At 48.3% G+C, this 13,086-nt stretch overlaps 1 protein-coding gene across 5 annotated transcripts in view; it reads right to left on the minus strand.

The window, feature by feature from the left end:
- Positions 1–13,086, minus strand: part of SPIDR (scaffold protein involved in DNA repair) — a 415,406-nt gene that overhangs the window by 24,345 nt on the left and 377,975 nt on the right. For all 5 annotated transcript variants that reach the window (XM_045561517.1, XM_045561518.1, XM_045561516.1 and 2 more), the window contains 3 exons: positions 6,680–6,767; positions 5,499–5,642; positions 5,346–5,405 (listed from right to left, as the gene is read on the minus strand). In XM_045561517.1, coding sequence (XP_045417473.1) covers positions 5,346–5,405; positions 5,499–5,642; positions 6,680–6,767 — 292 coding nt within the window. The remainder of the gene's footprint in view (positions 1–5,345; positions 5,406–5,498; positions 5,643–6,679; positions 6,768–13,086) is intronic.

The raw sequence follows: 13,086 nt of genomic DNA on the forward strand, positions 1-13,086 counted from the left end.
ATGATGTAGAAACCTAACAGATCTCTTCCACACAAATATGCCCAATTAACTTTTGACAAGGGTACAAAAGCAATTCGATGGAGGAAGGATGGTCTATCAGCAAATGGTGCTGGAACAAATGGACATCCAAGGTGGAAAAACTAACCTTGACCTAAACCACGCACCTTGTACAAAATCCAACTCAAAATACATGACGGACTCAAATGTAAAATGTAAATTTATAAATATTCTAGCAAAAAACTTAAGAGGGAAACTTTGGGACCCAGGATGAGGCAAAGAGACTCAACTTGTCTTAGACTGGACAACAAAACCATGATCCGTAAGAGGAAAAGTTGGTAAATTTGACTGGATCAAAATTAAAAACTTTTGTGTTGTACAAAAAAAAAACAAAAAAACCTGTTAAAAAGATGAAAATACAATTTACAGACCCTGAGAAAATATTTGCAAATCCCATACCCAGCAAAGGCTTTGTATTTAGAAAATATAAAAAGCTTTAAAAATTCAACAGTAAACTAACAAGAAATCCAATTAGACAGTGGGCAAAAGACGTGAACAGACATTTCACCAAGAAGGATATATGGATGGCAAACAAACACATGAAAAGATGTTCAACATCATTAGTCCTCTGAATGAATCTCCAGAGAATTATGTTAATTGAAAAAAGCCAGTCTCAAAAGGATCTGTTACGGGTTGAACTGTGTCCCCCCAAAAAGATCTGTTGGCATTTAGGACTTCAACCAAGTACCTCAGAATGTGGCCTTGTTTGGAAGGAGGGTCTTTGCAGATTTAACCAAGTTAAGATGAGGACATTTGGGGGGAGGGGCCCTAATCCAAAACGGACCGGTGTCCTTATAAAACGGGGACATCTGGACACAGACACGCAGAGGGCAGACAGCGTGAAGACACAGCGAGAAGGTGGCCGCGTGGCTGGAGTGCTGCGCCAGGGAACACCGGAAGCTGGCAGGGGCGGGAAGGGTCCTCCCTAGAGCTGCCAGAGGAGCAGGGCCCTGCCCACCCTTGATTTCAGACTTCCGGCCTGCAGAAGTGTGACAGAGGCCGGGCGCGGTGGCTCACGCCTCTACTCCTAGCACTCTGGGAGGCCGAGGCGGCAGGATTGCTTGACTCAGGAGTTTGAGACCAGCCTGAGCAAGAGCCAGACCCTGTCTTTACCAAAATGGAAAAAAAAAAGCAGTTGGGCGCGGTGGTGTGCACCTCCACCCCGGAGGCTGACACAGAAGGACCGCACGGAGCCCGGGGGCTGGAGGCTGCAGTGAGCCACAGTGAGGCCACTGCTGTCCACCCCGGGCGGCAGAGTGAGACTCTGTCTCAACAACAACAACAACAAAAACCCAAAAATAAAAAACAAGGAAACAGAAGTGTGACAGAATACATTTCTATTGTTTGAAGCCATCTAGTCTTTGGAACTTTATATGGCAGTCCTGGGAAACTGATACAGACACACACCGCATGGCTCTATTCACGTAACGATCATAAAATAATTATAATGGCAGCGAACACATGAGCGGTTGCCGGGGCTGGGGATGGAGCAAAGACGGGTGTGGCTATGAAGGGAACCAAGGGACCCTGTGGTGACAGCACAGCAGCAGTGGTGGTTACACAAGGCCGTACGTGGGACAAACTTGCGTAGAAGCGTGTGCGCACACACAGAATACAGGTATGACGGTGGCATCCGAGTGGGCTCTGTGGACCATGCCGACGTTGGTTTCCTGGCCTGACTCTGTGCTGCGGGTGCTGCGGGTGCACGGTGCTGCGGGTGCTGCGGGTGCTGTGGGTGCTGTGGGTATGGGGTGCTGCGGGTGCGGGGTGCTGCGGGTGCTGTGGGTACGGGGTGCTGCGGGTGCTGCGGGTGTTGCGGGTGCTGTGGGTGCTGCGGGTGCTGTGGGTGCTGTGGGTACGGGGTGCTGCGGGTGTGGGGTGCTGCGGGTGCTGCAGGTACGGGGTGCTGCGGGGTGCTGCGGGTGCTGTGGGTGCTGCAGGTGCTGCGGGTACGGGGTGCTGCGGGTGCTGTGGGTGCTGCAGGTGCTGCGGGTACGGGGTGCTGCGGGTGCTGCGGGTACGGGGTGCTGCAGGGTGCTGTGGGTACGGAGTGCTGCGGGTGTGGGGTGCTGCGGGTATGGGGTGCTGCAGGGTGCTGCGGGTACGGGGTGCTGCGGGTGTGGGGTGCTGCGGGTACGGGGTGCTGCGGGTGCTGTGGGTGCGGGGTGCTGCGGGTGCGGGGTGCTGGCATGGAGGAGGGTGCCACAGAGCTCCCTGTACAGTTCTCTGCAATCTACTCTGAATCTATCATTATTACAAAATAAAAGTTAAATATAAAAAATGTCTGTCTTTTTCACTTTCATGACTTAGTCACTGCGTCTGTTTTGACGGGGCAGGCCCCATGCCACAGCAGACCCTTCCTGCAGAGGGTGCGGGCCACTGGCTGGATTACGGACTGGCCCCAGGACTCCGCTTACGTCAATTCCTCCCCGAGGAAGGTGGTTTCTAGCGATTCTCTTTCCCACAAAAGCAAGAGATAGGCAGAATTTTAGTGGATCAAAGAACCTGCTCCATTGGGTTCTGGGTCTTTGTCTCCCGACTACAGGACCATCACTGCCCAGGCACACAGCCACTGCGAGCCTTGCTCACGGGCGGGCTGCTTCTTGGACAGGGCGGGACCCATGGATGCACCCCGGCTCCCCCACTTCCGGGGCAGGCCCCCCCAGCCGCGGGCAGACGGCTCACGGTCTGTCTCTCTGCCCCAGCGCTCCCCTCCTCCTGGGTTTGCGTGAGGGTTTGACACCGGCCTTCCCAGCGGGAGGGCTGCGGGCAGCAGCGTGTGCTGCCATGGCCAGGCGCCTGCTCAGAGGACAGCACTCTGCCTGCAGCGTGGCCCTGCCACCCGGCCCTCTCAAGACGGGTGGAGGAGCATGAAGTTGGCCTGCAGTTCGCTTCAGACCTGGAAAGTCAGAGACACACCCTGTGCTCCACCCTTGTCCTTGCTGAGGGCCCTGCCCCCTGCCTGTCGAGCTGGGCACTGGGACAGCTCACAAGGCACACCACTGGGCCACTTCTGTTAATCATTCTCTAATTCCTCAGGAGAGGCACTAATTAGCCGTCAAGTGATGAAAAGGTAAACAGATTAATGGAAAACGATGGAAAAAAGAGGGCATTTCAAAACTATTAAATTTACCCTGGAATAACCCACTACGGTAAGAGAATGTCACACTCATTTGGCAGATGAGGAAACTGAGGCGAGGAGGCTAAGTGACTACACAGGCTCAGTCAGCATGTGGCGGAGGTGTGCTGCGTCCTTGCCACGCCTGCCGGGAACAGAGGGACTGCAGCAGCAAGAGGCATCGTGGGCACTGGATTAGCAACATTCCCAGAACACGTACACTACTGCTGCTGAGATAAAATGGTATTTACATGATAATGGTTTGAAAAACTGAAAAATCTCGCATGGAAATTAAAGATGGCAAAATACAGATAATCAAAAATGAAGAGCCAAATGAAGTTCATTTATATTCACAATTTAATTCTCTGTTTCTGTTTCTATGGGCAAGGTACTTCTTATTTAAACTTCAGGATCTGTGTGAGCTGATGCACAAGTTCAGCTGCAGAGGAGAGGAAGGCAACAGACAGTCACTGGCGCATCACCTGCGGCGCACTCCTTACACCCGAAGCGCAAAGTTTACTTGAGACAAAGCCTTAAAATACTCTCTTGTACAAAGATCAGCACCATGTTCTCGTGCAGAACCTCTGGCACCCCTAGGTGACGAGCCTGCACCCCACTTGATGGTTGCCAGGCGACGGCCCTTCCCTCCTCCCATCCCTGCCACGCATCCCGCTGTGCATTTGGGACAGCCTGCCAGACACCAGGGGACACGTGTCCCGTTGCGTTTCTCCCTGTTTCACAGCTCCCAGGCCCTGCGGCCCACTCAGCATTTGAAGAACGTCAGGGATCTCGGTAGACCCGAGATAGCAAAATATGGCCCGTGGGCCAAACCAGCTCACTGCCTGCTCATGTGTGGCCTGCAAGCTAAGCATGGTCTTTGAATTTATTTAAGGTTTTCACATTTTTAAGTTGAAAAAACTCACAAGAAGAATACCGAACAGTCGGCCTACTCCTGATACAGACGAAAGATAGGTTGATACAACACGCTCCTACATATGCACGTCATCAAGAACTTGACTGGAAGTTAAGAAGCATATTCTTTTAGTCATTCTATAGCTCTTCCACTGCCTAAGAATGATCAGAAAAATGCAAAGAACTTGTTCAAAATAAAAGCACAACAGAGAATAACTCTGGATAACTTAAGCAGAAGAGAAAAGCTCCCGAGCCAGGCAGCAGAGCCGTGGCTGTGTGGAAAGCATGCAGGCTTTGGGGAGATTTCCATCAAGTGTGTAGGTGACAGGCACAAGGTCTGGGGTTTGCTTTGTCAGGTCTTGGTAACCAGGCATAGTCTGGTTTAAAGACACCCCCTGGTGCCACCCCAACCCTGTGCCCAGCTCACCTGCCCAGGTGCCAGCTTCCTGCCTTCCCTCGAGACCCCTCACGGGCAATTCCCTGGTGTTCCGACCTGGTTGGTCCCAGGTGACACACTAACAGCCCGGGCAGGCACAGGCAGCCCTGACCACGGCTTCTGCCGCACACACCCTTGAGGAGGCAACGCTCAGAGGGCACTTGTGTACCTGCTGCACACCACCCAGGAGTGGACGAGGACATAACAGGATATTCCCTGTGTCTCTTGGGTGATGAGGTTTACATGGATGCTCCTCCATGAGTGGAGGTCCCGTAGCTGTTTCTCATAGAATGTCGTCTGTGCAGCGAGGCTGCGAAGGACATCTTTTCCCTCATCTACTCCTAGCTGATCGAACAGCAAGCTCCTCTAGGCTGCCACTCCCTAGGACTGCCCAAGGCCTCACAGGGACCACAGAGGGGCCCTTCAGCTTTGGAAGGCTCTCAGAGTTCCCAGAAGCGGCTGAGCTCAATCTCCAGATTCCCGCTTCCACCCCAGGAACGAGGTTTCAGCTTCTCTTTCTTTTCTTTAACCAGCCTATGTGTCAGAGAACAATGAGCATTACTGAGCTGAGAATCTCTGCAGTCAGGGTTGTGCTAGGTTGTTTTATACCCCAGTGCCTGGCACAGCGGCTGACAGTCCACACCCGCACAAGGAATGGAGTTACCACCCCTTCAGCATGGAGCATGCTTAACTGGATTTTAAAAATGCTTTTCTATTTTGGCACTCCATTAATTCCTAATAGAGGTTATCGTTTAATAAACTTATAATATATTATACATTATAACATCTTATGAGAGAGAGAGAAAGAGCCAGACAGATTACCTGTGGTCTTTGATAAATCACCCTGGCACAGAAACTGCAGCGGGTACCGAGGTCACCAGTCTGGGAGGGCAGAGAAAGAGACGGGTGACATTACATGAAGCACACAGACACAGCAAAAGCACTTGAGGAACTTGTCAGAAACAAAAACATTACCTGGAGAATTTCTCTTAAGCAGCGGGTAGCTGGAGGCCGGTAGAGCTTTGAAATGGGGTCTCCTTCAAGGATATCGATTTGTCCCAGAGCTGGATGGGCCGTGAGGATGTAACAGAAGGCAGGAAGAGGCAGATGAGTTTTTATCTGTTTAAAATGAAAGCAAAGGCAGAACGTGGACACGTGGCTAAAAGATTCAAATACACTACTAAAATCTACTCTTTAATATGTAAGTATTTGCCTATAGACGTGTACCCTCTCTGGAATGCTATACAAGGAATGGTTATGTTTACCTCTGGGACCAAGTATGAGAACTTCTGTACTTCTGAATTTATTACCAATTCGAGATTTTATTTTAGAAATTTAGTTTTCAGAGTATATTGAAAACACCATTTAGAAATTACTTCTTCTTAAATAATCGACAACTGGGCACTTCTGGCAACTACTGTGCTGTCTGGCACAGCGCTGTGTGGGCGAGAGATGGCGCCCGGTGTTCGGCCGACGGAGCTGCGGTTGCTGCCAGCGGCTGCCAAAGGCTCGGGGGGTGGGGGGCACCCGACGAGGCAGGCAAGGTGTGGCCATCTGTGGCCGGGGAGCTCCTGGCCCCCTGGTGAGTGGGCGCTGGTTCTACGAGTGACTGCACGGTGGTGGGAAACCATCCGCGTCCGCCTTGGCACTAGGCTGGCCCGTGACTGCTGCCACGTGAGTGAAGACTGTGAGGTAAGCGGTCATCAAAAGATGTCCTCCAGAGACATGCCAAGCGCAGGGGAACGCGGCCAGGGCTGCGGCTCCGCGTGAGCCAAGGGGATGGGAATCCCGCCCCAGCCGGTACTGCGGTGTCTGCAGACCACAGAGCCGGCTGTGCCGGGCTCCTCGCTGCCCTGTCGTGATGTGGCCCGTGCAGGAGGCGGGACGTCGCCCGTGCAGGAGGCGGGACGGGGCCGTGCAGGAGGCGGGACGGGGCCCGTGCACGAGGCGGGACGGGGCCGTGCAGGAGGCGGGACGTGGCCCGTGCAGGAGGCGGGACGTGGCCCGTGCAGGAGGCGGGACGGGGCCGTACACGAGGCGGGACGGGGCCCGTGCACGAGGCGGGACGGGGCCGTGCAGGAGGCGGTGCAGAGGCCTGGCCCGGCACTGGTGTGCGGCAACCACAACTAGGGGAGCTTTTCCTACGCTGGGCTCACCTCTTCGCAGGGCTGGCTGTGGCCAGGTGCTTTGAGCGGCATCACTGGGGGCCACAGGGAGTCGATCAAACTGAAAAGCCCCGCTGCCCTGGAAGAAGAAAAGACACTGGCAGAGGCATTCCTCACTACACACCGCCCACAGAGTGCCTGGTCAGTGAGCTGGAGCTGGTGGAAGGCTTGACAGACATCAGCCCTGATGCTATGGGGCTACAGTTTGAGGAGCTGGTGATTTCAGACAGGGAGGACAGCAGACACAAAAACAGACACACACACAGGGGAAACCAACTGCGCAGGAATAGGTCCTGTCCATTAAATTACGATACATCTACACAATGAAATATTGTATAGCCATTTATACAGAAAATACATAAGAACGTGGAAACATGTTTATGATAACCTTTCTAAGTCAAAAGCAGGCAACAAATTATAATGCTTTTCTGTCTATATCTATACATGTAACTACATGTAATAAGCCAAAGGAAAAGATGAAAAGATATAAAAATCTTTTTAGAGGGTTATCTGAGTAGAGCTTGGAAATGATATTTATTTTCTTCTTTGGATTGTGCATTTTCTACACTTTCCCCAAACAAACGTAAACTACTTATAATATGAAACTTACCTAAAATAAAAAATATAGTGGGACACAAAGGGACAAACATCGTATGATTCCGCTTATATGGTTTTCACCTTAGATCTGCACTTCCAAGACCCAGCTCTGACCTTGACTCAAGCCCCTTGCTCACAGGGAGGGGAACAGCACGGGCCTCCAGGTAGACAGCCTTGTCTCACGTTAGCTCTGCCTTTGAACACTGTGAGACCTTAGGAAAGTCACAGCATGCTCGGACCCTGTGAAGTCAGCAAGCTCAGTCCCAGCTGCTGGTGCTACTGCAGCGTGGGAGACACAGGCACACGCAGCTCTCCCCAGGGCTCCGTGCGTGCCTGCCGCCTGACATCACTGTATCATCAGCATCATCGCTGCTAGGACGTAAACTCATATGCTGTTTTTTGCTCAAAAATTTGCCCAGTTTAAGACAGGATTTTAATGCCAGAGTTACTCTGTGAAGGAACAGAGTAAAACTGAGTATGATAAAAGATGTGTAAAACAATTCTCTTTGTATGAAAAAGAAAATACACAACCCTTTCCAGAGAGTGACACAGTGCTTATCAATTTTCCTAAATTTTTGGAGTTTCCCCAAAAGTGTTCTGTGGAGTCCAATCCATGAAGCCCCGGTCAGCTGGGTTGCTGTGCCTGACACACCTTCAGCTGGGCACACTCACACTCTCACGCTGCTGTGGGGCTGGAGACGGCAGATGCCCCAGAGCTCTCTGTAAAGGCACCTTAAGGTCCCGTTAAACCCAAGTTTCTTCAGTTTATAACCATAAAACCCTTTTTGGTGTAGTCACTAATAACATCCTGAGGAACTAGTAATTCCTTGGAATTTTCTTTGAGAAATGCCATTCTAGGCACACAGCCTTAGAAAAGTTGTATTTGAATTTAATGACTTTTATTTATTCAGGGGATGCTTCTGGCTAAATCTAAAAGCTTGGATATATTTAATGCAGATTCTTAGGTAAAGGTTGGCTATGTGTTAAATAAAATGCTTACCTCAGAAAAAATCAGCTTCTCTACTGTTTTATAAAAACAGATATGATTTGGACGGCTGCTGTTGCTTTGGGAAGGGGAGTCTCATTCATCTTGGGCAGCTCACGCATCCCTGTAGAGGCCCCCAGCCTCTGATGGGGACACGCTTGGTGCGGAAGCTAACTTTGTTTGGCATAAAGTGTGTTGCTCTTGTCACTGCAAGTCATTCCTTACTATCCATTTTTGCATAAGGTTTCATTTTGTTACAGAGGAAACACATTATTTTTAAAAAGCCACCATTTAGAAATGTTTAAACAACAAACAAGCTGAGAGGCAAGTGGCTACCATAAGCTTGTTTTTTCAAAAGTTAATAAAAGTTTTTATTAAAAGTTTTAAAATAGGCCAGGCATGGTGGCTCACGCCTGTAATCCTAACACTCTGGGAGGCCGAGGCGGGAGGATCGCTTGAGCTCAGGAGTTTGAGACCAGCCTGAGCAAAATCGAGACCCCGTCGCTACTAAAAAAATAGAAAGAAATTAACTGGACAACTAAAAATATATAGAAAAAATTAGCCGGGCATGGTGGCGCATGCCTGTAGTCCCAGCTACTCGGGAGGCTGAGGCAGGAGGATCACTTGAGCCCAGTAGTTTGAGGTTGCTGTGAGCTAGGCTGACGCCACGGCGCTCTAGCCCGGGCAACAAAGTGAGACTCTGTCTCAAAAAAAAGTTTTAAAATAAATGTTTAATTAAAGAAAACAATGACATACAGATTAAGTCAGTATGCTTAGGATTTGATAATATCATTATGCCAGAATGAACTTCCTGGGGTATACTTTAATTTACAGATTGCATAAAATGAGTCTGCAGAAAACTTTGGGTCATTAAACTTCAACAATAAAAGTTTTCCTGCCGATACGTGATAGGAAGTTCTGCTGCCCTGGGCTCTGCACTTGGAAAGTGGAGCCTACGGGAGAGAAGCAGGGCCGGGCCGTCCACCCCGACGTCGGTCCTGCGGCCGCAGCACGGGGCAGACGCCCTCCCAGAGCGCGGGCGGGAAGGTCAAGCCGCGCTCAGGGCGGAGAGCCACGTTCCCCAGCGCTTCCCGACACGCGCCCGCTGCCGCCTAAACTCCAGCTGCACTTGAGGAGCAGCAAGACGGGAGGAGCGCGGCAGGCAGGGACGGGGACAGCCTGGAGCTTCCCTAAACTCACGCCCGGGACGCTGACAAGATTAGAGCTATATTTTCATGTATAGTAACCAATGGCCTTTTTAAATGAGAATATATCAAGATATATGCACGTATTGAAATTATATTTACCAAATTGTACAAATGAGTATGTTACCACAATGATTATATTTGCCATGAAAAATACCAAGTGTTTTTTTAGTCTCTCTAGGGATTGCTGATAGTTCATTAAAACAGTAACAATCTCTTCTGCCTGAGGTGTGATGTGATATGAGGTTCCCAAGTTCTTTACTGTATAATAGGAATATAAAAAGTATAAATCCGATTTTTAAAATTGACATAATTCACATACAAAAATATTCACCTGTTTAAAGAGCACTGTTTGCTAGCATGTCCACAGCGTTATACAACCACCACCACTATCTAATTTCAGAATGTTTTTATCACTCCCAAAACGAATCCTGTATCTACTAAGCAGTACTCTCACTCCCTCCAGCCCCTGGCAACCACTAATCTACTTTTTATCTTTATGAATTTGCCTATTCTAGATGTTTCTTATGAACGGAATCATACATGTGGTCTTTTGTGACTGGTTTCTTTCCCTTAGCATGTTTTTGAGGTTCATCCATGTTGTAGCATGTATCAGTACTTCATTCCTTCTTATGGCTGAATAAATATTCCATGGTATGGATAAAGGACACTTCATTTATCCATTCCACAACTGACGGACATTTGGATTGTTTCCATTTCTTAGCCATTATGAAACTCCTGCTGTGAACCACCATCCTGTACAGGTTTTTGGGTGAACACAAATTTTTGTTTCTCTGGATACATGCTCAAGAGTGTAACTGCTGGGTTGTAGGGTAAGTAAATGTATGTTTATTTTTGTAAAGAAACCATCAAACTTTTCCCAGGGTGGTGGCACCATTTTACATCCCACATCCACAGCCCAGCAATGCACGAGAGATCTGGCTTCTCTGTGTCCTCACTAGTGTTTGGTGTTACTAGATTTTTTACTCAAGTTGTTCTAACAGGAGTCTAGGGACATCTTATCAGGGTCTTGATTTACTTTGTCCTCAGGGCTAGTGATGCCGAATATCTTTTCATCTGTTTATTTGCCATCATGTATTACATGTACTCTTTGGGAAATGTCTCCATGTTTTTTGTCCAGTTTTTAGCTGGACTCCTTATTTATGTGAATGTCTGTGTTTACTGCTGAGTTCTTTCTATATTTTAGATATGAGATTTGCAAATATTTCCTCCCTATTTGTAGCTTGTCTTTTCATTCTTGTAATAGGATCTTTTTCAGATCAGTTTTTAATTTTGATAAAGTCCAATTTACCAATTTTTCCTTCTACGGATTGTGCTGTTGGTGTCAAGCCTAAGAACTACTCACCAGTCCTAGGTCCCAAAGATTTCATTCTAAAAGTTTTATAGTTTATGTTTTATATTTAAACCTCAGATCCATCTTGAGTTAATTTTTTAAAATGTGAAATTTAGGTTGAGATTCATTTTTTTGCCTGTGGATATCCAATTTGTTGAAAGACTATCCTTCCTCTACTGAATTGCCTTTTTTAACACCTTGGTCAAAAGTCATTTGGCCACACTTCTGTGGGTCTACCTGCAGGTTCTCTATTCTCCCCATTGATCTGTATCGATCCCTTCACCAAAGCCACAGCCCAATTGCTGTAACTACATAATTTGAAACTGGTACACTGATTCCTACCACTTCATTCATTTTCAAAATTGTTTTATCTATTCTAGTTTTTTTTGCATTTCCATGTAAGTTTAATATAAGCATGTCTATATCTACAAACATTTTTTCTAGGATTTTAGTGGACAGTGCATCAGGCCTATGCGGCCTTTTGGGGAGAACTCCCACCTTGACAGTGCTGCACCTTCCGGCCCACGACCACGGGCTGCCTCTCCACGGATTTAGATCTTCCCTGAGTAATCAGGGTTTTGTGGTTTGCACCATACAAATCCTGTACATGTTTCATTAGAGTTATACCTACATATTTCATTTTTAATGGTATTGTATTTTATTATATACAGAAATGTATTAATTGGTTTTTATACGTTAATCTTATACCCTGCAGCTTTGCTGAATGCACTTATTTGTTCTAGGAGGTTTTTCTTTATTTGCTTGCTTTTTGTAGATTTCTTGGGATTTTTTACATAGACCATAATGTCATCTGTAAATAGAGACAGTTTTATTTCTTCTTTTGTGATCTGTTTGCCTTTTCTCTCCTTTTCTTGACTTTTTGCGCTGTCCAGTGCACTCACTTTTAAAGCACTCTGTCCAAATCTAACATGTGACTTCCACCGTTAGCCAGGTCTGAGGTCTGATACAGGAGGCGAACCCACGGCCCGCGAGCGTGGGGACACACACGCAGAGGAGGGGACACACGTGGGCTGACGAGGCACTCAGGAAGCAGGATGGAGAAAGCAAGGCCGGCACCGACAGGTCAAATTTGAATGGCGTTCTCCCCTCAAATTCCTCTACAACGATTTCTTTCATTTCTTCCCTCCCCTGTTGCCTGACACATGCACGCACACACACGTACTCCTAACGATGAAACTACTCTCCAGAAAGACTGGGAGAATCTACCAACCCATATGGGCCTCTAAAGAAAAACAAAAAACAAACGCACCTCTCATCATTCTGTGCGCGTCTGCCTGAAGCCAAATGCCTGGTTTCAGCAAGTGGACTGGCTTTCTGGGTGAGTAAAACACTAAGAGATTCACATCAGGGTTTTCTCATATTATCTCATCACTTGCTCAGGCTGGGAATGCAAAATTTCAGATAGGTTTTGTTTTCTATATAATCTTGTAAGCAAATAATGAAAAAGAGATATCTTAATTTCCTCAAGAAATAGACTCACATGTTTTTGTCATAATTTACCTGCCAGGAGGCTCTTACTGCAGGTAGCTTCACTGAACCTTAGGCTGTTGGAAAGGTTACCCAAAGATGGATTTCTCTAGCAGGAAAAGTAGATAAACTTGAAAATCACCTTTCCAAAGAGAAAGCGAACACAGTCTAGATGTGCAAAGTGCTGCAATAGAACAAGCTAACAACACAGGTACTCAACGGGTACAAAGCGTTGCTCTCTTCAGATGTGCAGCCTGCGGCCTGCGGCACACACAGGATGTGGGCAGAGATCTCCTTGAAGACCACTATCAAGCCGTCCACACCCTCTGAGGCGACGGTCACCCCTTCGTGCTAGAGGGACCTTCTGATAACACATTCTCACTTGGAAAAAGACCTTGGCGACACCCTTCAAGAGAAACAACAGGGAGGGGGGGACCACACCATTTGAATCTAATGAAGTCCCCATGGACTGACTGAGACTTAGGACTGTGACTGAGATGAGGGTTGCTCAGAAGGGAGTCCCACCGACTCATGTCCTTTGGGGCTTCGGTGGCACATTCCCCACCCCACCGCCGCTGCTGGCGATGGGCACTGGGGGCAGAGGGCACCTATCCACTGTAAGGTGGGAGTTCGGAAGCCTCTCTCAGCTTCATTTTCCTTCCTTGTAGGTTTCTGTGATTCTGTAGTTTCCAGCGCTGCTGCTATCCCTCTTTGTCATGTGCCTCGAACGTCCAAAGTCTCCAGCACTGGGTGAGGGTGGTGAAGCCCA

The sequence above is a fragment of the Lemur catta genome, chromosome 9 (assembly GCF_020740605.2).
Source record: "Lemur catta isolate mLemCat1 chromosome 9, mLemCat1.pri, whole genome shotgun sequence".
Taxonomy (NCBI): Eukaryota; Metazoa; Chordata; class Mammalia; order Primates; family Lemuridae; genus Lemur; species Lemur catta.